The sequence below is a fragment of the Phaethon aethereus genome, assembly GCF_964289735.1.
Source record: "Phaethon aethereus genome assembly, chromosome: 1".
NCBI lineage: Eukaryota > Metazoa > Chordata > Aves > Phaethontiformes > Phaethontidae > Phaethon > Phaethon aethereus.
The window spans coordinates 7,790,648-7,814,639 of NC_138575.1; the positions used below are offsets into that span (position 1 = coordinate 7,790,648).

The window sequence follows — 23,992 nt, forward strand, 5'->3', positions numbered from 1 at the left end:
GATCTGAATTGGGATAAAATGCAATGACAGTGTCTGCAAAGGAGCACTGTGAATTAACACATTTTCTAAAGGTTCTCTCCATTCTCTGTGATTAGTTTTGCATCTAAAATAATAAATACTGTTAACTGTTTCTACACATGGGCAAGAGAAATCAAAACTCAGGGCCCCAGCTCCTGGACTGCGTGGGAGGACCAGAAGCTCAGCTGTCATTTAAAAGAAAAAAACAAACAACAAAGCCCCTTCTTGCTTCACCAGTAATCAGTAATGCTAAGAGATGCTTGAGAACAAGATGTGCAACTGATTCTTCTTAATCTGTAGAGAGCTGGAAATAGCAACTTGATGATATAAAAATTACAACCTTCAACTTTGTTGTGATGTCTACAAACTTCCAAGAAGAGGTTACAGTGAAGGGAAAGGCCTGCAGCAGGGGTATGCAACCAGGAGGCTCCACGAAGGTGCAGCCAGAGGCACCAAACAGTGCTGGTTCAGCCCTTGCGGCATCTAACAAACCAGGACTCATCCCACTGGTCTTACTACAGTTGACAGGAGCAACAGGTGATGCTTTTTCAACAGATGATGGTGTGTGATGGAAATGCTATATTATTTTATGCAGATCTATCATAATATCTTGCTGAAGGTATCGTAGTATTTACCTGATTATCCATTTTATCACCTCTTAGTCCATTTCAGCTGATACAAATATAGCACAGGGTTCTTTTACTTGTTTGTTTTAAAGTAACTAGAGAAATTACCCATCCCACACATAATGTTTTAAATGTTTCTTTCTGGAGGTGGAAATTCACTTGTTACTGCTTTGTGCTAATGCTGAAGAATTGCAGCATAAAACTGATTGCACACAGAAAGCAACAGGATGAAATCTGTATCCAGTATGTATTGCAGAAGTGTCAGAAAACACAATTTAAAAACTGTCCTCTTAGATCACTGAAGTTTGATCTGTACTCAGAGGCTTTTTGCCTGATTCACCAGCAGCCTCTTCTTGAGAGCATTCAGCATTTCAGAGGGTGTTTATGAAAAAGCCACCATTAAAAACCAATGAACTACTGATGTGTAAGAGGTCTCTGAGACCTGGTTTCTGAAGTGAAATCACAAGGGAGTCACAGGACTGTAGCCACCGGTTTTATTACCCCAGTGGCAACCACCAGCTTCCCAACCTGCGACCTGTTCTCAGTCACATGAGAACCCCCATAAAATTAGGTACAGCTGCAAGAAGTCCTGTACCTAGTGTATAACTGTAAATTCTTGCATTCTGAGCAGGAAGTTTTACATGGTTCTTCTTGCTTCAGATGACCCAACATAGCCCAACCCAAGGAGAGTGTCTTATGAGCAGAGACAGTCCCAGACCTCACTGAGGTTGCCCAGCAGAAGTCCTTAGCACAGACATGTTGACTAACACTTGCCGACAGTGGCGGCAGACAGGTCCTGATGGGCAGATGGGGCCTGACAGGCAGACGGGCTTGTCGCTGCTTTCCTGTGTACGGATGCCATCACAGGCAGCTGAAGCAAAGGCTATGTGGGCACTTTAGTAAGACCTCCATCCACTTTGCTGATGAAGGGTCAGATTTGCCTTCTCTGTCAACAGCTACTTGTTCCCACCATTCTTCTTGTGGCTTCTAGCTTGAGCTACCACTCTGTCAGTCAGACCAGGCCACCGACCTGGCTGGAAACACACTGCTTTTCAATGTGTGGATTAGTCTGTGGAAAAAGGGAAGACATGCTCCAAAGAGGGAGACTGTTCTTCCACTGAAATGGCAGCCTACATTTATCAATTTTTCATAAATACGTGGTTTGGTTCTTAGACAGAAACACCAGGAGACTGTGATGATATACAACTTTTGTGTCAGTGTTCTTAGCCTCAGCCAGGGACTCTGTGTCTCTCCTGATGTGCTCAGAAAGTGATTAGGAGACGTCATAGACTAGCTTGCCTATGGCTTGACATGAGGTACAGCTAACTCTGGTATTGTAGCCGTGCTAGGAAAAGTGGATGGCCTTCCTGGTAAAGGGAAGAATTGAGATCATAAGCTATTAGCTGATTTGTTTCCCCCTGCCATCCTCAGATTACCAAGGTGCAGAAATTAAAAGAGTAGCAGATAAAGAAGTTCAGTCCCACCCCCAGGCTTATAGCCTAATTCTTTAAAGGCAAACATGAAAGAGGAACAAGCAGAAAATCAAGGGAAAGCATCTCCCGTTTAATGAACAGTCTTTTCCCAAATTCTTTCCTATTTGCACAGATAAAAGGGATCGGCAGGGTGGCACAAAGAATCTATGTGTGAGGCATACAAAATTTAATTGTGACCCTGCGCCTACTCTGGATTTAATTTTCAGTGCAATAAAGACAGAGCTCCCAAGGCTCCACCTCTGAACATCACCTAGTTCAGGCAAAAGGAGAAATATATCCCTCTTAGTTCAGCTATGCCATACAGAGGTGAATTGCAAGATGAAGCTCAGTCACTCAAAAATAACACAGAGCAGTGCAAAACACTGAAATTTCAAGTTGGGAAAATTCTTTTTTACAGATGTAAAGTGCTGGGAAAGGAAATGGAACATTAGGCCTCCTGATTTCATCACGACACTTGCATGTTTACAGTGAATTTTCTGGCCAGACATTACTACAGCCATTTGGGGGGAACTGAGGCCCAGGGTGGTAGCTCTGCTAGTGTTGAATCATGCAATGAGTCAGTGGCAGACCCAGGGCTAGAAGGCAGGAAACCCTGCATCCCAGTTCCACTCAGATCACTTATCACCAGAGACAGGTCTTGCATAAGACACTACAAAGCTGCTCAGCAGAATGGTACATTACCAGTAAGCGAGGGAAGGATGCTCCTTCAGTGCTGGTGTTGGAAGGGCTGGCAGCTTCTTTAATTCATTCCTTACAACTTCATTGCTGAAAGAGAGTTCAAAAGGAGGATCAGGCTACAAGAAAACAACCACAATATTTGATATGACCTGACCTAGCTGGCAGGCTGTTACGGCTATACATCTGTTCCTCCTTAACAAAAGGCACGGGGGTTTCCTTTTTCTTCTCTCTTTATTTGTTTTATGACAGCCCAGTTAACTTTTCCCTCTATTATCAAAATTGGAGAGAAGCTCTCCCAGATGCTTATGTTGAAGCACTTTCTACCAGTGACTGGACACAAAAGCCACAATGTGATATATGATTGAAGAGGATCCCATGGACATGTTTGTACAGAGAAAAAGTGATGCTTTCAGCTGCAATACAGCACCTTTATTTAATGCCTTACAACCTGTTGCAAAAAGTAATGATTCGCTTTCTTAGCATCACAGCTTGTTCTTAGCTTCTTGCCCCAGGGACCTGGCCTTTGCACAACATCTTCACTGATAAGACTCCAGCTTGAATTTGTGTCCTACTACACAAAACCCTCTGTGGGACCAGGCCCAACCCTTAGCTAACATTGTCCTCCCTGTAACCTCTCCTGGCCAGCTGGAGCAGTGTCCGTGCACACCAGCGAGCAGGGAGAGCTCATAAAAAGGGAGGCAAATTCTCACAGATGAAATGAAACCATGGCATTTTGTCTTACAAACCCAAAATGCCTCCCTTCCCACTTTTAAACATAGAAGGAATTGTGTGCATATGAAAAAGAATTCCTCAAAGGCTTAGGAAGGAAGGCACTGTTGCTGTTACTTTTAAAACTGTAGAAATACATAGCCAAAGTGGCCAGACAGGACACTGAGGAGTGCCAAAGAATTAATGTTTATTGGCTTACTTCCTAATAGCAGGTTTATCCTGCCTTCTTGTACCCTGCCCTTTATCCTGCCAAAAAGTGTGGCTGTCCTGGAGCTCTGGAGAGAGATACCTCTTCCAGAGCTCCAGATTTCCCAGCCCATTGGCTTCTTCTGTAGGGCAGCAGGGTCGTTGACCAGGCAGACAGGTAGTCTTGGCATCCCCAGCTGTAGACCAGCCATCCTAACATCTGCTGAAGGCCCAAGGAGCCCTTGGACATGCCAGGTCACACTGGGTTTTATTCTTGTCTCTGAGACAGTTTGTATGGTGGCTTGTAGAGCCATGATGCTGCTTCAGTTTGTTGTAAAAATCTTCCCACAGTATTTCTCCATTTGCACATCCCAACAGCAGGCTCTGCCTGAGACCTAGGTGGGCTTGTCTTAATTGGAGTTTGCAAGTTAATTGCTAGGTTGAGCCATAGGGTAAACCACTAACATAAATCCTGGAGCAGTCATTTTGGGTATGTCTACAGGCATTTATTATCATGATAGTTCCCTGACAATTAATTAAATAGTTTTAAAACAGGACCACAACTTTAGTCAAGACAAAGATGCCCAAGTCTCAATTAGGTTCACATTTTGCAGAGTGAAGATGTGTAGAACAGTACTTGCAACAAATGACTAAGGCAACCACTTCCATGCTAAGCACACAGAAAACCACTCAGTAGCACCTCATATGCCAAGTCAAATGATTCTTGACAAACAGTGTTTGAACACCCACTCCTGCCTAAATCTCATGGTCATTTGACCATCAGAGATCTGCCTTTGTAAGTGCAAATGCTCAAAAACTATTCAGCTTTTTTCTTCCATGGCAGGTAAATATCTGCACAAGTCTGAACAAGAAGCTGCTCTGTTCCATGTTATCTGCTGATCTGGCCGCTCTGCTCTGTGACTGACAGCCTAGAAAACAAGCTGTTGCTGTTTACAGAGTTTACTGTTCTGCCCAGAGATGTCTCCTCCACAGAATATATGCATACTCAGCTCTTACTGAGTTTTCTGACATTTTGAAAGAAACTGGGGCCAAAAAAATAGAACCCAGCACAATCAGAGCATAAGCAGCAGTCACTGCCCTCAAGTGAAGATTTTTTGAGGCTGGCTGCTCATAGAAGGAAGTTGAGAAATTTCCAAAAGTTTTCTGGGAAAACAGGGAGTAATTTCCAAACAGGGACTTTCTGAGCCCAGAAAACTGTCAAATAGGGCAAGATTAGTGGTGACTAACTATTTTTGAGAGTCTGGGAAAAAGCCTGAATCAGTAATGCCTCCCATAAAAGAAAGGGCTAATACCAGTCAGCTCTGACTTTTCTGTCAGTAAGGAGCAAAGCTTGCTTACACTGTGATAAAAAGTCTTTTAAGAATCAGAGGAAAAGACATTCTTAGTGATGTTGTTGGATGGGATTAGCATTTCTGCTCAGTACCTAGAAAATACTGTAAAGGTAGTGCCTCACAACTTCAAAGCACCAAATGCATTTCAGGTAATCACTTCCAGGAACAAAAGGGTATTTCATTCTGTGGTCCATACATTCACTAAGTCTTCTGGCAAGACTCGTCTCAAGACAAGTGAATTTATACTCCCAAAAGGATGTCAAATCAAGAAAAAGGAAAAAAATAATGACTCAGGTTGCATTTGAACTAGTGGCCATGAGGTCACTTTCCTCTTGGCTCCTTTTAAAACACCAAAACCCTTTAATTTTAAAATGTTTCCAGCAGGATCACAAGTGGTTTTGTACTTACTGCCTTTCCCACTCTTTCTAGTGAAATATCTCAGTGCGTTTATTTTATTACTGTATTTAGAAAGTGTTTGTTTAATCTGGTCACTTCTGCTGCATTTATTTTCTGTTTGAAAGTGTCCAACCTCCAGGGTTGTTATATATCGAAGGGTGCTTTTGATACAGATTTATTAATGTACAAGGGAAAGGCTCCAAACACACTTTCTCTGTGTCCCCTAGACTGCTTTATTCCTGCACGATGGTGGAAATTATAGTATTTAAAAGACTGAATAACAATATGAAAACTGAACTGGAAAAGCCATCTGCATGGGTTCCTGAAATATGGTTCGATATCCAGACATAAGGTCGACTGACTGGAGAGTGGACCTAGAAAACAGAACTCCTGAGTTCTGGTCTTAATTCTGGTCTGGCCTGTTTAATGAGTCTTGGCCAAATAAATTAGTCACCACATCTCAGTATTTCTGTCTACACATTGGGGTAAAAGGCCTACCCAGCCATTTCATAAGCATTTTGTGAAAAACAAGTTTTTGCAAACTGGCTGCAATAATTTTGAGCAAGATTACATATGCAGTTGTCTCAGCAAATCCATACATTTTCCAGTATGTGTAAGAAGAATGATCAGTAAGAAGCAAAACTGCAGGTTAATGTTATCAACTCTTCTCAGCAGAGTAATTCATTCTGTTGAATGCAAGAGGAAATGCAGAGTCTGAGATTCTCGGATTAAGCCGTACTGTTTGAAATACAGCATTTGGGATCTTCTCCATAAGGTTGCAAGAATGCAGCCTGGCTTTTTTAACCCCTTAATAAATTCTAATCAGTTAAATGTCACTTGCTTACACAGAAGGAAAAGTAAGCCTGAAACTATGTTAGATTATCATCTGCTCAAATGTTGAAATTATTGTGAAATTCTGTTAACAGGAAGCTGGCCATTTGCTTTCCTCCCTTGTTTTCTTTCATATGTTGCTGGGAGATACTTGGAGTTCACTCGAAATGTCTCATATTGCTTAACTGGAAGAAATCTAGCAATGAGAGCCTGTCTGAGGAACTAGCTGCAACGATTCAGGATTTTGTTTTTTCTTTCCCCTCCCCAAACTAAGGGACAAATGATCAGTATATGTTATTTCCAGCTGCTTTGACATAGATGCTGATTAAGGTTGAAGAGGTGGATTCTGAAGATTTAAAACCAACGTTGGTGTGAGGTTCCCAAAGAGTTTGGTCAATGTCAGACTGGACTCTAAACCTGGTAGGATTAATTTAGGGGAAAAATCTCAACTATTTTGACAATACGCTATGCTATCCCCCAAATTAGCCAGGGCACCCTGGTTCCTTCCTCTGTGTCAGCCTAAAGAGAGTCACACCTGTAGGATTTGTGTTCATCTAAGGAATTGAAATTTGTCCTGCCTGTGCTCTGCCAACCAAGTGTGACTCAGCTCCCAACTAGAAACAAGATTAGCTTGAGCTAATAACCTTTACATCTGTCTGCAGGATACTAGTTTAGGAGATTTAGACATGTGATTCTGTGCCTTTGAAGTAAAAATTTTTGCTGCTAATATTAAAAAGTACGGGTCCAATCTTAAGTGTCCTGTTCAACCTGAGAATCAGCTGAGCAGGGATACCCAGTTGTCCTAAATTCAGTGGTATGTCCCAGCCTAAATGGGATAAACCTTTTTCAGTCTTGTCCGCTGAAGCATTTGAGGAGTCTCATAAATAATGTGAAAATCATTCTCCTTTAAGGCAGAGGACTAGGAACTTCTTAAGGAGAACAACTTTTATTTTATTTTAAAACCTCGCTGAGCTCAAGTTCTGCCTAAATCTGTATCAACTGAGAGACGTCCCCTTTGTACAACTCTGCTTGCAAAACACTGAATTGGACCAGGCCACTTACAGCAAACACTGAAAAATATTTTTCTTAATTAATCTAAATGGGTTCAGGAGCTCCAAGCTTCTGATGGGTTTGGTTTTGAAATGAAACACATATTAGAAATGGAAAAGGCCTTAGTCAAATTGTTCACTATAGATGCCCAACTGATCTATCTGGGCTATCGTGGCATCTTAGTTCAAGACAGATAAGGGCGACTTGGACTATGCGCTCTCCAGGCTTACCAAACACTGGGCAGTCACTGTGATGCCTGAGTGAGGCAGTGCTCCTACGTGACAACAATCAGCACTAAGAGACTCCTGCATGATGACACCCTATCAAAGGACATAGGACATGTGTTTGAAATGGCACATAAGCCACTTTTGGGGAAAGAGGAGTACTATGAGCGGAATTATTATTATGAAACATGGGATTATTCCATCAAAAGCAGTGGTGGGAGCTGTTGTCATTGTAGATGCAGCAGTTCACAGCGGTAGAAAACTAACTGCTAAAGTTTGTAAGATCAGGTCTGTATTTTGAGCTCCCATGAGGCTCAAAAAGCAGACTTGCAACTGCATTCAGGAGTGCTGAACCAGCCCCTTGTGATCCACCACCTGGGTGCTGTGGGGTTTGGAGGTTATCACACTCAGGCCACCATGAGCAGGTGCCAGCTTGCAGCTGAAATAGCGACGATTTGACACTAGCTATCCCAGCACCTGAGATGATCAGCAGCGACTTGTAGGACGGCTCCCATGGGGAGCAGCAGTTCTCCCATCATCTCCCATGAGCCGGTGCTTATGCACTTTTCTGGATCAGGGCCAAACAGAAACTTGTAGTCTCACAGACTATAAATCTGATGGTGGCAGTAGACAGGACAGGTGTGGGAAACCTGGAGTCTGCGTTCCAAGCATGCAGCCCTTTAGAATTTCTTATTTCTTAAAAAAAAAAAAAAAAAGTAGGAGTTCAAGAGTTCAGCCTTCACGCAATGTATGCTACCATGCACAACATATTATCTTTAAATTTCAGCGGCAAGACATTCACAACTGCAGAGCTTCTCTGTTTCAAAGAGTAGCCACTTCTACTTTAAACAGCATTTCAACATCAACTAACTTCAAACACCAAAGCTAACTTCAGCCTTAAGAGAAGTCAGAACATTTGTCTCCTCCTGTAGATCCTCTGGCTGGCCCCAGGCTTGATTTGCCTCCCAGATTTTACACTGCTGATACGAATAACCACAAATCTCAGCAGGCAAAATGTTGACCACAATGACCTCATGTTGACTTCAGTAGCACCTGGATCTCACTCAGCACATAAACCCATGCCAGTGCACATTAGAGGAGAGCTACTGGACAGGCATCCCCAGAGATGCTGTCTTCTCCTAGACTGTGGAGGGTCAGGGTAGCATTCTTCTACCTTCCCCCAACAACAGGCAGATTGCATTGCCACCAAAGCCTGTTTATAAATTAAGATCCCTGGCAGTGTCAGCAAGTTGTTATTATGACACCACTTCTCTGCCTGACTTGGATGTAAGGATTCTCCCTTCCACTTCAAAGCTTTGTGATCCACAGGTGGAAAGGACTAAGAGCTAACTGTTTTAATGGGGATGGTGATGACTGCCACACCATATGGAGGAAACAGTTAACACCATGTGCTGAGGCATCTTCTGTGCCTTCAGAAAAGATTCCTCATTTCTCTGTGGCCTAGAGAAATGCACTGTGATAAACTCAACCATTCCTTTTACAAGGAACATCAAACAACTTTTAGCAGATGGATGCTTTCCACCGGCTGTTTCCACTTCTGGTCTGAAGATAAAATACTTTCAGTCCTATTACCACGAGCCATCTGATTAATTTCTATCCTGTGTTTCATAGCCTGAATGTACACTTTTTAGGTGTGTTTCCATCATGCCCAAGATATTCTGAGAAACATTAAATATTGTTCTTCATAGCAAAGCCAGTGGAAGATGTGGTTTATCACAGGTGTGAATGGCAAAACTCTGCTTGGTCCAGCTCTTCTGGGCTGAGCACTTGGCAGTGCATGGAAAACCAGACAGAAAAGTAAAAGAAACACATGTACCCCAGTGCCCCCTAAACAAACACTGCTGATAGTTGAGTTATTCCAAACTGGGTGGAACTGAAAATTGAAACAAGACTGGGCTTGTGTCTCTGTGGTCAGATGCATGTCAGGATTTTGCAAGTTGATTAAGGATTTGAGAAATGATAAGGCAGAACTTAAACTTCCTTTTAGCAAGGGTTACCTTATGTCATCTCCGATTCCATGATGGGTAGGCAATATTTGCAATGCATTGTTTCTTTTCACTGATTTGTCTCAAATTTAGCTGGCTAGAAGTCCCAGTCCACCAGAAGGCTGAACCTTCCTGTTACTCACAGCCTCCTACGGGTGCACAGAGTACCATTACAGCCTTCTCTCAGTATATCTCAATGCTGACAAAATTAAGACACCTCTTTAGGCTCATATGGCAATTCAACCTCACTGCCCACTCACACTATTTTTTCCTCTCTGAAACTAACTTCAGTGGATATTGTGGTCCTCCAGCTGAACTCATGTTCAGGTCAGCAAAAGTAATATACGGAGTATGTGAATTTTTTAGCATAGACAGTTCTCGTGGGCTTTAGATGAAGAACTTTCATGTTTCTCACATGAGGCATCAAACAGCTATTTGACCTGTGGTTGCTACTAATGTGTAACTGGCAGATACTGTCAACGTAAATGAAAATTCTTGGGCATGTATTAATAGTCTCCTAAAATACCGAGCACAGTCACCTCTTTGAATGTCTTAGAGCAAGTCCAAAGATTTGGCTCAAGGGATAATGGAAATCCAAAAAAACTAACCATCCTTGTAATCATGATGATTATGAAAACTCTGTCCAATTCAAGCTGAAATATCAATTAGCGATGGAATTTTAATGTTGCCTCTGGCTGTATCTGTGATATAACAGTGATTGTAAAGTTATTTCCTTAGTAATTTCCTTCCCAAGACAAGTCTATTTCCTGAACTTCATGGGCATATAAAAAGATTTGTCAACAACAAAGTCACAAACAATGCTGTTTGCAAGGCATGCTCTGGTCAAAGGTTGTGCTTTGTGAAGAAATTATTTCAGGAAACACAATGTCTATCTTAGCAATGCATTCCTGTTGCTACACAGATACAACTGAGTTGCATTGCTCACACATTGATTTTACCAGATTCATTCGCACAGCACACAATGCCAAAAACTTTTTTTAAGTTCACCTACCTTGAAAAATCTCCTTTTGCCTCCTGTAAAATGAGGAAGAAAAATTAAAAATATATCATTAAAATTGAAAAAAAAATTAAGAAAACAGATGTTCAAGATTTTCCATTTGCAAAATTCATTTAGCAGCAATTTCCTGTTGTAATTGATTCCTCATGTATTTTCTGGAGCCAGTATCTAATGTCAAGTGCCATGATACATGTAGTGAGCTGGGCAGATTAACAAACAGAAGATTTGCCTAATACAGGGCCAGATGATTCCTAATTCTGCTAGTGGATACCCAAGAAGCTGCAGGAAATAATGCTAGTAAATAAGTAACTTTTTGGGTCAATGGGGATGTTACATTACTAGAAGATCTCTGAAGTCTCAGTGACTTTGCAGCCTCTGAGACTGCAACTCCCCTGACTCTTTTTACAAGTATTCCAGTTATTTTCTAGTAACTAGATTTCCAAAACATTAGCTCACTGTCAGCTTTCAAAGGGATGTGAGACACAGGTTTCTCTAACTCCTCATTGCGTGTTTAGGGGAGTATTTAGCTCCCTAATAGGAGAGGTATTTAGCTAGGTATTTCTATTTATTACCGTCACAGCCTGATGTTAAAGGGCTGGGTAATGTTCCACTCCAGGAGTTAGATTAATAACTGAGTCTTACTGCACATCTGGAGAACCCTCAAAATCAGGTGAGTCCCTTCCTCAATAGATGTAATATGCATTTTGCATCTTCCATAGCCAATATGCATTTCATATGATGCATGCTAAAGAACCTCATTTGCCATCAGCCACACAGAATGCAGAGTGCAAGAATGTAATTTGTGCAGTGAGGGAGTTTCCACTGCCAAGAAGACCAGGTTTTGCATTCAGGTCTTTTGTCTTTATATCCGTCCATCCAACCGCAAAAACCTGTCGGCCCACGTCCAGTGGTGCTTCAGTCCTCAAGCTGGGGTAAAGTTCAGAGCTTTGGTGATACTTTAATTTGTTCTGGTAGCACAACAATTTGAAATAAGGCTGCAGACTAAGCCACTTGGGTTCTGACAGTCCTTTACTATCTTCCCATTTCCCTCCGAGGGAAGTAAAGGGCAGACAGGCTCTCCTCTGGTTCAATAGGAAGGAGTCCTCAAGCATATCATGATTATAGTTCAATGCAGAGCAAAACCCAAAGGATATGCCCTGGCCTGCAGGAATGAGCATACTGAATTTAAAAAGAAATTTTGTAGGGTATATTCTCCATACTTCAGTTCTTTGACCTAAATGCTGCAATATTGGGCAGTAGAATGTGAAGTAGAACACAACGCAGTATGATCCCTCTTGTTTTGCTTGGATCCTGTCACAGACATGGGTTGTAGTCATTTCTGGTTACAGACAGCAGAGGTGTGGCTTATTTTGACTGTTTTCATTAAGTTACACATCAAACTACTACAGGAATACACGTAACATCCTGTGTTTGTGATGAGAAACAATCACAGCAACAAAGGTTACAGTGGCAGATCTGGATCTGGCTGTACAATTACTAAGAGCTCAAGTTATTCATTAGGATGAGCAGACAATAGATTCATAACCCTATTGCTGCTTCTCACAATGAGACTGTTGTTTGATGTGTATTCCCCCGGCAGCCAATATGCAATTTCTATAATGTGCTTTTAATTGAGTCCCCCATCCTGACTCTCTCACTCCATTTTTGTTACATAAAACAAATTTAATGAAGATTCAAATCCTTATGCATTAATTGCTTCTTTAACATGGAAAGGGCTACAGAAGTGCAAGGCATTGTTATTTATTAGTACAGTCTGATGAGATGGTTTGTCTGCTCACATGGCTCTTCATAGCTTCATGGCTGATGGGGAAAAAAATCAAAACTATGCTGTACTAAAGGGGAACAAGGATCATCTGACAATTATCTCTGATCTGCTCCCATAGTCATGCTCCTCAAAAGAAATCTTTCACAAAAACCACCTCTGCTACCGTGAAAAGATTCCTCTTTGGGAACCGGAGAGTTACCAAATGCTGCCGGTAATTTGCTCCCTGACCCTTTCCTTCTCCCTGAAGAGCAGGACTTTCAAAGTTTTTTTTCTTTTTCTGGAGAATTTTTTTTGAAAGTCTTTAAGCCTTTCTGCCCATGTTGGAGAATACAGACAGTTGCATATATAGAGGCTTACGGAGATCATCAGAGGGCCAAGCTCCATTGGGAAAACAAAAGCAAGTCCAGTCACTGGAGAAGAATCCATTGCATATGGATTTCACCTAGAAAATTGCATTCCTCACTTAGATTTTCTCTGTCTTTGCATGATATTCCAGGGTCTTGGATATCTCTGTCAGCCCAAACATAATATACATTTATGTATGCAAAATGTTGGGCTGTGGAATCTGCTCCAGGAGTGGAGAGGTCTGGTTTCAGAGCCTTCTGTACCTATTTTGCATTGGTATAAATGATGAAAACTGTATACAGACATCTTTTTCCTGCAATTGGGGGAACCCCTACACTTCCATACAGCCATTTGGGATTTGGCAAATCAAAAGATTTAATGCAACACGAGGAAGCACAAAGTGAGAGAAGGCGGGTGCTTACCTGCAAGATGTATGCAGCCAGTTCAAACACCACTTCACTGTCAACCTCAATGAGTTCCTTGAAAGGTGAAGAAAACAAGAAAGAAAAAGAGAGTTGAGTCTGAGCTCCTGTAAGAAGGATGTGCCTCTCCTCCTGGCTACTGCACTGCAAAGTGTGCGGTGCCAGTTTTTCTCCCCTGGCTAGGCTTCAAAGCATTCCCTGTGCTCCTGGAGACCAAAGTGAGGGAGAACCTGCCCACTCAGATGTGGAGAAAGCCAAATATTCAGCGTAATGGGCTTGGTAAATGAAGCATAACTGGATGTGGCATGAAGAGATTCCTGGGGAGGAGGGAGGAGAAGGCAGGTGGAAGGGGGAGGATCAGGGTCACTTTTATTTTCTTGTGTGATTTAGTGAAAGGTAGTCTGGGAAATACATTGTTTTCTCCCCCAAATGTCACCCGTGCTTCAGGGGAACACAGCCTCCTCCTTGGCTCACAGAAGCAAGGAAATGAGAAAATTTGTCTTCACTGAGGTTGTGTCAAAGCCCCCGCAGAACTCCTCTGGCCCTTGCCCAGGGTAAACTCACAGGAAAAAGAGCTGTATTCCCTCTTGCAGGATGGAAGCTCTGGTTTCAGCCCCTTCACCACTATGATCACTGGGGCTGCGGTTGCCTTGAGAATAAGCTGTGAAAGCACAACTTTAGGTAGATCTTCACTGCTCCGTTCGATAGGATCCAGCCCCCGATGAGGGCAATCTTGGAGGGTGTGGCCCAAGTCTCTGGTCCCTGCCAGGGTCAGCCTTTGGGAAGATAGTGGGCTTTTACTGAGGTACTGTTTAGGCCTCTATTCTGCAGCTAGAACTCCTATGTTGTCTCCTACATACATGGCCATGTAAACTGGGTCACTTTTCAGCTCACTCCTGTGGTGAGTTTTCTGTTGTATTTATTTAAGCTGCTGTTTGTAAGATTTTACTTCATCTGGCAAGAAACAAGTGATCTAAATATAGAGCACTGCTGTGATCCATGCTCTAGCCAAGTCATGGCCACACCTCATTTACAAGCCACAATTGCTGCGTTGGCTTGTCTCTGGCAAAATCAAAAACAAAGGGAACAAAACAGAGGATAAGATCCAGGTGTCCTTGGCTTTCACCAATGCCAGCTTTTTAAAATACGCACTTCCTTCACCTCCTTCGTAACAACTCCTTGGGGAATGAAGACCAGCTCTGCTATGGGCCATAAACACACCTCTCCCACTCAGCTGAACCGCAGGCACCTGCACTAGCCGTGTGCGTGTGCCAAGGGAAGCGGCTGGTGCAAGATGTCAATTCAGCTGCAGGCAGGGCCGGGCTGGGGCGGTCAGGCCTATCCTATAGCAAGGGGCGGTGCAGAGCGGAACCAGAGTGCCTCGTCTGTCTCCTGTCTTGAAGCACCAGGCACGCACGGAGAAACCAGCCTCTGCAACCACATGTTGACGTTATGGCAAGTCTATACTAGTAGGTAAAGAGGGCCAGAGCCCATTCTCTGGCCCTCAGGGTACATGGCACAGTATAGCTTGTGACTAAACACTCTTCCTCCCTCCCCTGTCCCAGGTGGGGTTACCTCCACTGTATTGCCTCTTGGGAACAGGTGCTCAACCTTGAACAGTGCCCAAGCAATGCCTGGGACAGGGCTAGCTAGCACAGGCCAAAACCCATGCCAGAATGTGCTAGTAATTAAACAGCCGGACTAATCGAGGGACAGTGTCCGATGCCAAGCCCTGTCTTGTTTGGTAGTACAAACGTGGCTTGGCCTTTCTGGGCAACAGTGGCTTGCTAGTCCTGTGCGAGGGTTTGGGTGTGTGGGTGGGCGAGGAGGAGCGGTGGGCACCGTCAGAGGAGTACAGCTCCCAGCGCAGGGCCAGTTGGCAACCCAGCAGGCCAGCAGCCCCAAACTAAACCAGCCTCAGTTTTATTCTTTCCCAACCTGAGCAGTCCGCTGCACGGGGACTTTTGAGGTGTGTGTCTGGAGAATCAATGGGGGAAAGTCTGAGCTGCTAGCATAGCGTTATGAACTACACTTAGATCACACACAGTATGGTCTTTCTGGGCTGCAGGGGAGCCTGGGGTGAAGGGATCCATGGGAAGTCCAGCGAGGAAACTTTTGGTGCAACAAGGAAGCTTTCAAGGTTTGGGAGCATGAAACACCACCCACTAGCTGCAGGGACGATGAGCACTGGCTGTGCTTACGCACTGAATTCCCCTTTCTACACCTAGAAGAATCCTCCAGACATGCCGGCTGTGTGCTCGCCCCACATCTTAGCAGAGACTTTGCACCCAACTTTCAAATTCAGTGCCTTTTTACAGCATGGCTTACTGTGGCTGGAAGTCAGTTGGGGAAGGACCTGCATGGGAGACTGGGAATCCAGCAGGGCTATTTTTGGATGGAGATGACAGTCAGCTCAAATGTGCAAAGTAATGGTTTCAGGAGGGGTCAGACTAAAATAGACCAACCTAGCTCTGCAGGCACTCTTTTTTTTTTCTCTTCTTCTTATTAAGCTTTTTCCAAAAAAAGAACAACAGTGTAAGCTTTTCCTGGCAATACTCCAAAAAGGAACTTTTCCCCAGGAACCAAAATGTGATGCTCGCTGAGCTTGTTGCTGGAGAGGGCTGACTAAGCACATCTAATTGCAGCCTTGCCAGACAGCAAAGCGCTGCGCAGCTCAGCTCAGCAGCCCTGCCTCTTTCCTGGGCACTAGAAAAAAGACATTTTCTGGCTTCTGCCCTGCATTTTAGGAGATGCAAAGTTAGCCCCTGCATTTTAGGACATGCAGATGTCATGAAGCGGGGCTCCAGATCTGGTGTAAGCTAGTTGGCTTAGCAGGTCACAAAGCTGCTGAGGGTTGTGGGATGGTGGTGCAATCACTCCCTGACTACAGCTGTCTTTTCCTACCACTTCCTCCCTGGCAGATGGGAGGCGAGTCACCGGGAATGGCCTCTGCCAGCACAGAGGGAGGTAGGAGGGATCCTCCCAGGGAATCCCAGCTGCTGAAAACCTCTCCCAGTCCCACACATTGAGCCGCCCCTCTAGCCCACCTGGCTGGGTCTGCACGCAGCCAAGCCTCCACCTCAGCACGTTCTGGGCCTGCTTAATTTTCTGGACCCTGCCCTTTCACTTGTGCAGTCAGGCTTGTGGCATCGGAGGGATCAGCTTCGCAGCTCTGCTGCAGGCACTCCGGCGGGGGAGTGGCGGCCGTGCCAGGACGCCCTTATCTCTGGCACACAGAGTGCCTCGCAAGGGGCAGCTCTCAGCTACAATGCCGGTGACAGCAGGCTGGTGTTTTCAATAGCCTACCAGGCAGGGCTATTTCTGGTACAAAAAACATTTCTCCGTGCATGCCCTGTACAAGGTGATCTCCAGTACATACCCATAGACACCCTCAGCCCCCACCTCATGCACATACACCCACACACTGACTCCCCCTGTCCCACAAACTCTCAGCCGCACTGTCACAAACACGTAGTCACCTGCATCCCTAACATGCACCTTCACACTCTCACAGACGCACAAACTCTCACAGTTACAGCCCCACATGCGTGTAGTCACACACCCCTCTCACACTCACCCCCATGAACAGCCCCGCTCTCGCGCTCTCGCACTGCCCTTGCACACTCTCTCACACACGTACAAGCTCACCGACACAGGCACGGTCCCTCACAGACTCACCGCCTCCCCCGCCGCCTAGCCCACAAGATGGCGCCCGCGCCGCCGCCCGCGCGGCCACTGCCGCCCTCTTCGGGCGGGAAGCCCTAACGACATCCACTCAGCCCAGAGCGGGCCTCAACGTTAGCGTCTGCTTTTAACACAAACGCAGACATTTCCTTCTAAATATAAGCCAGTTTATAATTTTAGCAGCCGTAGATTCCCTCCTGCCAACCATAAAAGCTACTTCCAGGGGTGTTTTACCTCAGAACCTCTCTCTGGCGGGGAAGCTGCTGGCAAGTGCTGGGGCGGTTAGAGACAGAGGAGTGAGAGAGGGTGGGAAGAGGAGGAAGAGGTCATATCTCGAAGTCCGGGTGTGACCAATGTAAATTTTGGGGGAGAAAACGCAGCCCCAGGTGTCTCAGCCCACCCCAGTGCCACCCAGAGCCCCCCGAGTCCTTACCTTGTAGATGCAGGACTTGGCGTTCAAGAAAAACAGCTCAATGGTGGCATTATCCTTTAGGTAGGAGATGCTTTCAATGTAGAACCTGAAAGGGAAAGCAAGAGAGGTGAGGCGCAAGGGGGAACTAGGTCAAAACATGAAAATGTACTCAGGACATGAAAAATGTGGTCAATGAAGTCATGATGAATATACTAAAAATGAAGTTTCTTTGCTTATAGCAGACTGGGATGGTGAAAGAGGCTTGTGCCTGCTCCAGGATGTGACCAGTCACCACCACCCCAGTCGTACCAAAGGAACTGGATCATCAAGTGGATTACTTTGTTTCTAAATAATCCTTTGTTTTGTGTTTAAACTTCAAATAATCCTTTATCCTGTTTGCTTATAAACTCCCCTTCATTCTCCATCACATTTTGGCATTTCTTCTTCACTCCTTTACCTAACTTGGCCATTTCTGTGCTGTTGACCTGCATCTTGTAAAATATTCACTGACAGAAATCCACTTCTGGGTTCCTTCCCTGTCCACTTCAGCTCGCATAAGGCAAATTTTGTAAAGGCTTCTTTATATATTTTAGCAGCTAACATGTAGCAGCTATGGTCACGAAGTAAGCAACCAGCAAGAGTTAAGGACCTTGTACAATTTACCAGTACCATGAGTGACGATGCTGGGGATGACTGGAATGACAGCAATCTAACTTTTTTTGAGCTGAGATGACTTTGCAGAATTCAGTAAAAAGCTGCCCACCCAAACCCTCAATGTCAGAAAAAACAACTCTCTTGCGTTGACTGATTATCCCAAATATTTGCAATAATGGTGAAAGTCTATCACATGTATGAATCAATGCAGTATTCCATGTCCTGCCTGCTTTGAAGGTTTGATCTTTGGCAGTGAACTCCATGAGATTTTTGCCATTGGCTGGAATCAACTCCGGCCCTTAATTCTGCCGTGTGACCTTTCAGGGAAAAAAGCTCAGGATAAAAATAAGTGCAAGATACCATCAAAGTTAATGACTGGTCACCAAAGATAAGTATGTTCATAGAATCATAGATTCTTAGAATCTTTGGGTCGGAAGGGACCTTTTAAGGCCATCTAGTCCACCCCCCCTGCAATGAGCAGGGAGATCTTCAACTAGATCAGGTTGCTCATATGTTGTATGTTCCTGTAGTAACAGAGAAAGCCTGGACAGGATCAGTCAGTGATTAAGGTGAATTTTGCATTTGCTTTGTATTTTAAGTAAGGAGAAAAAAAGTCTGTCTGCCCACCTTAAGTTGCAGTACAGTGGCAGCAATGTCCTTACATAAATTCCAGTACTATCGTGCCTTGTCAGAGGCAATTAGAATAGAGGAGGTGCCAGGGAAATGCTGTCTGCATCAGGAACTTAAAAAAATGAGATACCTTAGAAATCTGGGTTGAGATGCAGGGTCCAGTTAGAGAGAAACCTTATTCCCGGGGGCTACTGTCTGGGAGTGGAGCTGAGACCTGCTGACACTGCTGGGGCTGCACACAAGCACTGGGGGGGTTGTCCATCTTGAGCTATTTGCAGAATTGAGGGACTTAAATGTAACCTTCTTAGGGGTAAAGGTCACAGCTTTGTAGTGCTCCTAAGTGTCTTCTGAAGACCCTTCAAAACGGTTTATTTCCTGACAGATACAACCAACTACTTGCTTACTAGAGTGAGAGAAACATTTTGAGCTCTTCTTGTTCATCTGCTGAAGTGCTCCAGCTAATATCACTCCTTCTCTCTCTCCAGAAGAGTTCAAATGAGAAATAAAACCCAAATTAAAAAAATATTTGAATGTAGGGAACATGAAGCACAAAAATTAAACTTTTTTTTTTTTTTCTGGTTTCCACTGGGTTTCACCTGCTGTCCTTGAAACTGCCTCTTTTTTTTTTTTTTTTTTTGGCAAATAAAAATATACTTGGCTTTAGAAATGCAAAAAAGATGCTGCATTGAAAAAGGAACCTTCTTACTAGATCTGTTCTCTGAGTGCAGCTGGCTTTCCATCTGCTGAATTCATGGAGAAAAATGCTAATTTTACACATTCTGTGATTCTTGAAAAACCTCCTCTGCTTATCACTACTAGTAGTGGTCTCCAGGTTGTGACAATAATCTTTAATTCCAGGGTCAGAAAAAAGCAGGAACATTTGTTCCATTTTTGAATCTCAGTGAAGGTTAGCCAAAATGCTTTTTGTTTCGTCAATATTCAAACAAGACCATCCTCATCATCACTAGAGGGCAATATTGCATTCTTTAAGGCTGCAAGGATCTTTCCCAAGGCTTTCCACATAGACACATACACAGATAATTTTCTGTACAAAATTGAGTCTCTCAGAGCACAGAGCCTGCACGTGATACTTGATCTTCACAAAGAAAACCCAATACTCAAGTGATCTGCGGAGTGGAGACTTGTGCTGGGGAGCTACTGGCTCTCACACATGCACCCAGACAAATACAAAGCGTCTGCACCACGAAATTGGTGCTACTTAAAAGAAAACAGATTTGCAGAGAGAAGTCTTATGGGATTTGCTGTGTGGCAAGCTCAGAAAACCCGAACTGGAGCAGGCTCCCCTGAATTCACAGCCAGTGCTGCAACAACAGAAAGGGGAGGGAAAGACACATTTCTTACACTGAAGGTGAATCTCTGTCAGACCTCCTTCTGTTACCACCTTTTCCAACTACGGTGAAGGAAACGGCACTTTACAATGACCAATGTGAGTGACTAAGGAGACAGGAAGAAGCATCCAGCTGTTAAGGCAATGAACCAACCGAAAAATCTGGGTTAATTTCCTGACGCGGACACGGGTTTCCTCCATGACCTTCAGCAAATCATTTAGCTGCTTGGGGCTAGTGTTTAGAAAATACCCCTTGCCCCTCTGCCTGCCTCTGTCTGTTTTTCCTGTTAAGCTTATAAGTCCTTTCTTACGGCATATTTCAAGATCATCAGTTTTAAGGGGCAACTCTCGGATTTCTGTTGAGAACTCCCCTGAGAGCAGCATTCCTCCATGTGCTGTGAAGCTGACATATCCAGGAAAGAATGGATGGGCTGGACACAGAAACAGGCAGTACAATGTGTCCAACACTCTGCTTTGCTACCTACATCTCTTGCAATACAGCCAACAAACAGCTTTGCCTCAAGCAGATCCTACAAGAGGTTTCCTGATAGCCAGCAGCCATTGCTTTGAGAAATTAGGTGCCTCCAAGAAGGGGGAACACCCCACAAGATCTTGTGAGTATAAAATCAGAGAAAGAATTTTTTAAAAAGTTTAAAAGATCAGCCAATGTTAATCTATTTCTGCGTTCCCCATCCTGCCCTGCCCCAGTAACTTACGATTCATCAAGTAAATGTTCTAAGCATTAATTAAATCGACCAGTGAATATTACACTGGGTAATGAATGCAAAGTGTCTATCTTGACTGCTCCTTAGTGGCAGGAAGATAATAATGAGTACTGCAGAAGGTATCTTGGAAGACTTCAGAAGCTGCTGCATCTGAAACATCTACAGCTTTTTAACTGCGAGGACATACCTTGTACTGATCAGATTGCTCTATATTAAGTGTTGGTTAACTGACAACTTGCTCTGAGACAGCTTAAGCCCCCTCACATTGGGATGAATGCCAATTCCCATCGTAACCAGCCAAGCACAGACATTTACACGGCTGTGGAAACTCCTGATCCTGGGGTGGTGGGAAACTGGCACTGCTACAGTTTCTCCCACATGCCCACCTCCAACTTGCAACAGGGGGAAATGCCTGACTGGGCCTTGGACTCACTGGTGAGATTACTGGTTCTTCAGGAGACAGAGAATCCCTGGCCACTGCTGCTGGCCACATATGCAAACCCAGCTGTGTGTATGCAGATGGGCACATTTAGCAGTGTAGAGAAGGTGGCTGATCACTAGTGCTTCGTCCTTGCAGTGGGGATAGGAGGCCTCAGGATGATCAGGGAAATGGCCTCCAAAAGCACCTGAGCTGGTGCTGTGCTTGTGTGGACAGTGAGAGCTGAAATGAGCAGCAATTATGATTCCCACACACTAAAAGAAACCATCAAATAAAAATATTTAGCGTTGTCACTAACACACAGCCCTGGACATAGCCTTTCAGCCTGACCTTGGCCATCCAGCACCTAGCAGGGACCAGGCTCTGAGCAGTCAAGTTCCTGACTGTGCAAGTGTACTGTCGGAGCATTTGAGATCACAAGCCCATGTGTTTATTTCCAAGCAGAACCTGCCAAACAGTAAACATATTTCACTGTGGTCTTCAACACAATGATATTTCGAAGCATGATCACAGCAAATGGATGTCTTGTCTACTTCAGGTGTAGATCTGTCCTGGGGCAGTGATATCATCCTAGTTCTTGTGATGTTTGACTCTGCTGGGAATAACAAACCCATTTTTTTTCAAGAAAAAGAAACACTCTAAACTCCCATTCTGGTGCCGTGGTGTTTTCTTCCAAGAAAATTCAAAGAAAACATTGAAAGGACTTTGGAAAACCTCAGAAAGGTTTCAACACTTGGTTTCACTTGAGGAACAGGATCTTCTTGAGGGTGCCCCTACCAGAAAGAACTGTAACTGAAACTGAAGCCCAGACTAGGACAAGGGGTTCCTCTGCCATCTGGAGAGCCCAGACCAGGCAAGGGCATAGCAAAGCACTCTCTTGCTACTGTCCTATCAAGCCTCACTCCTCAGATGTCTTTCTGCTTTCAGAGGAAGGCAATGAGGTGGCCACAGGAGCACAGGAAGCAGCTGGGCGAGGGAGATACCAATGTGTGTGGCTCCAGCGTGCTGGTACAGTGCTGTGCGAGAGGGCCAGTCAAAACAGAGGCGAGCAGTGCCAGGCAGTGACTGGGAGACCAAGGATGGCACTGAGGATGTCTGCTCCTGATCAAGGTGACCCTGACTGATAACAGCATGGCAGTGATTTTTGGGTGAGTTCCTGCCTTTTCCAAAGAAAATTAAGAATAGGAAAGGGGAAAAATCACAGAATAACAATCCACGTGGCTCTTCTCTCCCCCGGTGAAAACATTCTTTTTCTCATGAAAAAGGAAAATAAAGGGTAAAACCAGATTTCATGGAAGAAGTCAGAATGAAGCCAAAGGATTTTGGTTTTGATGTGCAGTCACCTTCCCCAGTGTTTCCTCCTGGCCTAGATGGGAAATACACTCAGACCCGAGAGGAAGGATTGAAATGGGCAGAGGTGTCTCCTATGTCCTTCCCAGCTGGCTGGCTCCATTCTGGTTAGGATGCAGGACAGAGCTGTCAGCAGAGCTCAGTGGACTGCCTCTTATTTCGTTATTACAAAGCAGTGGATAAAGGAGGAGACCCCTTTTCTGCCTCATCCAGCCCGGGGTCTGGCTCATTATCCCTCACCATGTCATTTAAAACCTCAGAGGATAATTTGAAAAATATGAGGCCATTTGCTAACCAGGAAAAGAAAAATCACATGCATCAGTATAATGGACTTAAATGCAGATGTCATTATGTCCAGTGTCGCGTGCTAAATGAGTATTCTGAGCAGCTCAGGCTGCAGAGCTCCTTTTATGTTCCAGCCCTGTTTGCTAATAGTTATGGGTGCGCACTTTTATGTGCTGTCACTTAAAGCAGACAACAGTCATGCTAAATAGCTGGCCTGTTAAGTAATCAGCCAGGAATGAAAATCAGAGGCACTAAAAAACTCCGTTTACCTCCTCTTCTGCATTCATTTTGATTCTTATCCCATGTCCCGTTCCCTGTGCTTGTGCCATGCTCCGGCTACCCTCGCCCAGCACCAGGGGTTGGTCTGCAGGGGACAGGATGCAGCAAGAGAGACCTCTGTCAATTTTACCTCATTGCAAGGAAGCCACAAAACTGGAGGTGAATGTGATTCCAGGAATATAGGGAATCGCAGCTAACAAAAAAAAAAAAGCGGTGGATATTGTTTAACCTGAGCCTGCTCCCTCTCTTGTTCCCACCGGCTGTTCTGTACTATGAAGCTGTTTGCACCTTTACCCGCCGCCCATCCTTTTTTCTCTGTGTTTGTAAGAGGTTGGGCCACTGAACTCCTGGACAACTGTGTGTTTTGGGGATATTTGCTCATTCCTATGCCTTACCTTCGCCATATACAAAATACTAAGGGTTCTGCTTTGGAGTATATAGAGAGCAGCTCTCTTCCTCTCTTCCAGGCTCTACATCCTGGGAGTCATAGAATCACAGAATCATTAAGGTTGGAAAGGACCTCTAAGTTCATCAAGTCCAACCGTCAACCCAACACCACCTTGCCCACTAAACCATGTCCCGAAGTGCCATGCCTACACATTCTTTGAACACCTCCAGTGATGGTGACTCCACAACATCCCTTTGCAAAGTGCTCTGGCATCAACATAGAGAAGGGAAGGAATCAAGGTGGTACTGCAGGCACATTTCTCCCTGATGCATCAGGCATCACCTGGAAGTGCATTGACCTCAGTGCAGTGAGGCCTCTGCCCTCTCGCCAGGAGGGGAACCAGGCCTAACCAGGCCATAGAAGCAGCAAGCCAGCTCAATATATTCTGCAAGTCGCTTCATGCCTGAAATGTCCCATGGAGCTTAGCTTGCAAGAGAAGTGCAGCTTTGTACAAAAAAACTGTTGCAGCTCCTCTTGGCTTGGAGTGATATGCTTATCTCTCCCAAGCGTGAGGAGAGAGCAGTGACCGCATCACAGCAGCACACTGCCTTCCTCCCCTCCTCTCCCTCGATCACCAG

At 44.6% G+C, this 23,992-nt stretch overlaps 1 protein-coding gene across 3 annotated transcripts in view; it reads right to left on the bottom strand.

The window, feature by feature from the left end:
• FRMD4A (FERM domain containing 4A) overlaps nt 1-23,992 on the bottom strand; it is a gene marked incomplete at both ends in the record, with an annotated part of 383,792 nt that overhangs the window by 61,415 nt on the left and 298,385 nt on the right. For all 3 annotated transcript variants that reach the window (XM_082013889.1, XM_082013888.1, XM_082013887.1), the window contains 4 exons: nt 2,819-2,902; nt 10,602-10,624; nt 13,161-13,217; nt 17,278-17,362. In XM_082013889.1, the coding sequence (XP_081870015.1) occupies nt 2,819-2,902; nt 10,602-10,624; nt 13,161-13,217; nt 17,278-17,362 (249 nt within the window). The remainder of the gene's footprint in view (nt 1-2,818; nt 2,903-10,601; nt 10,625-13,160; nt 13,218-17,277; nt 17,363-23,992) is intronic.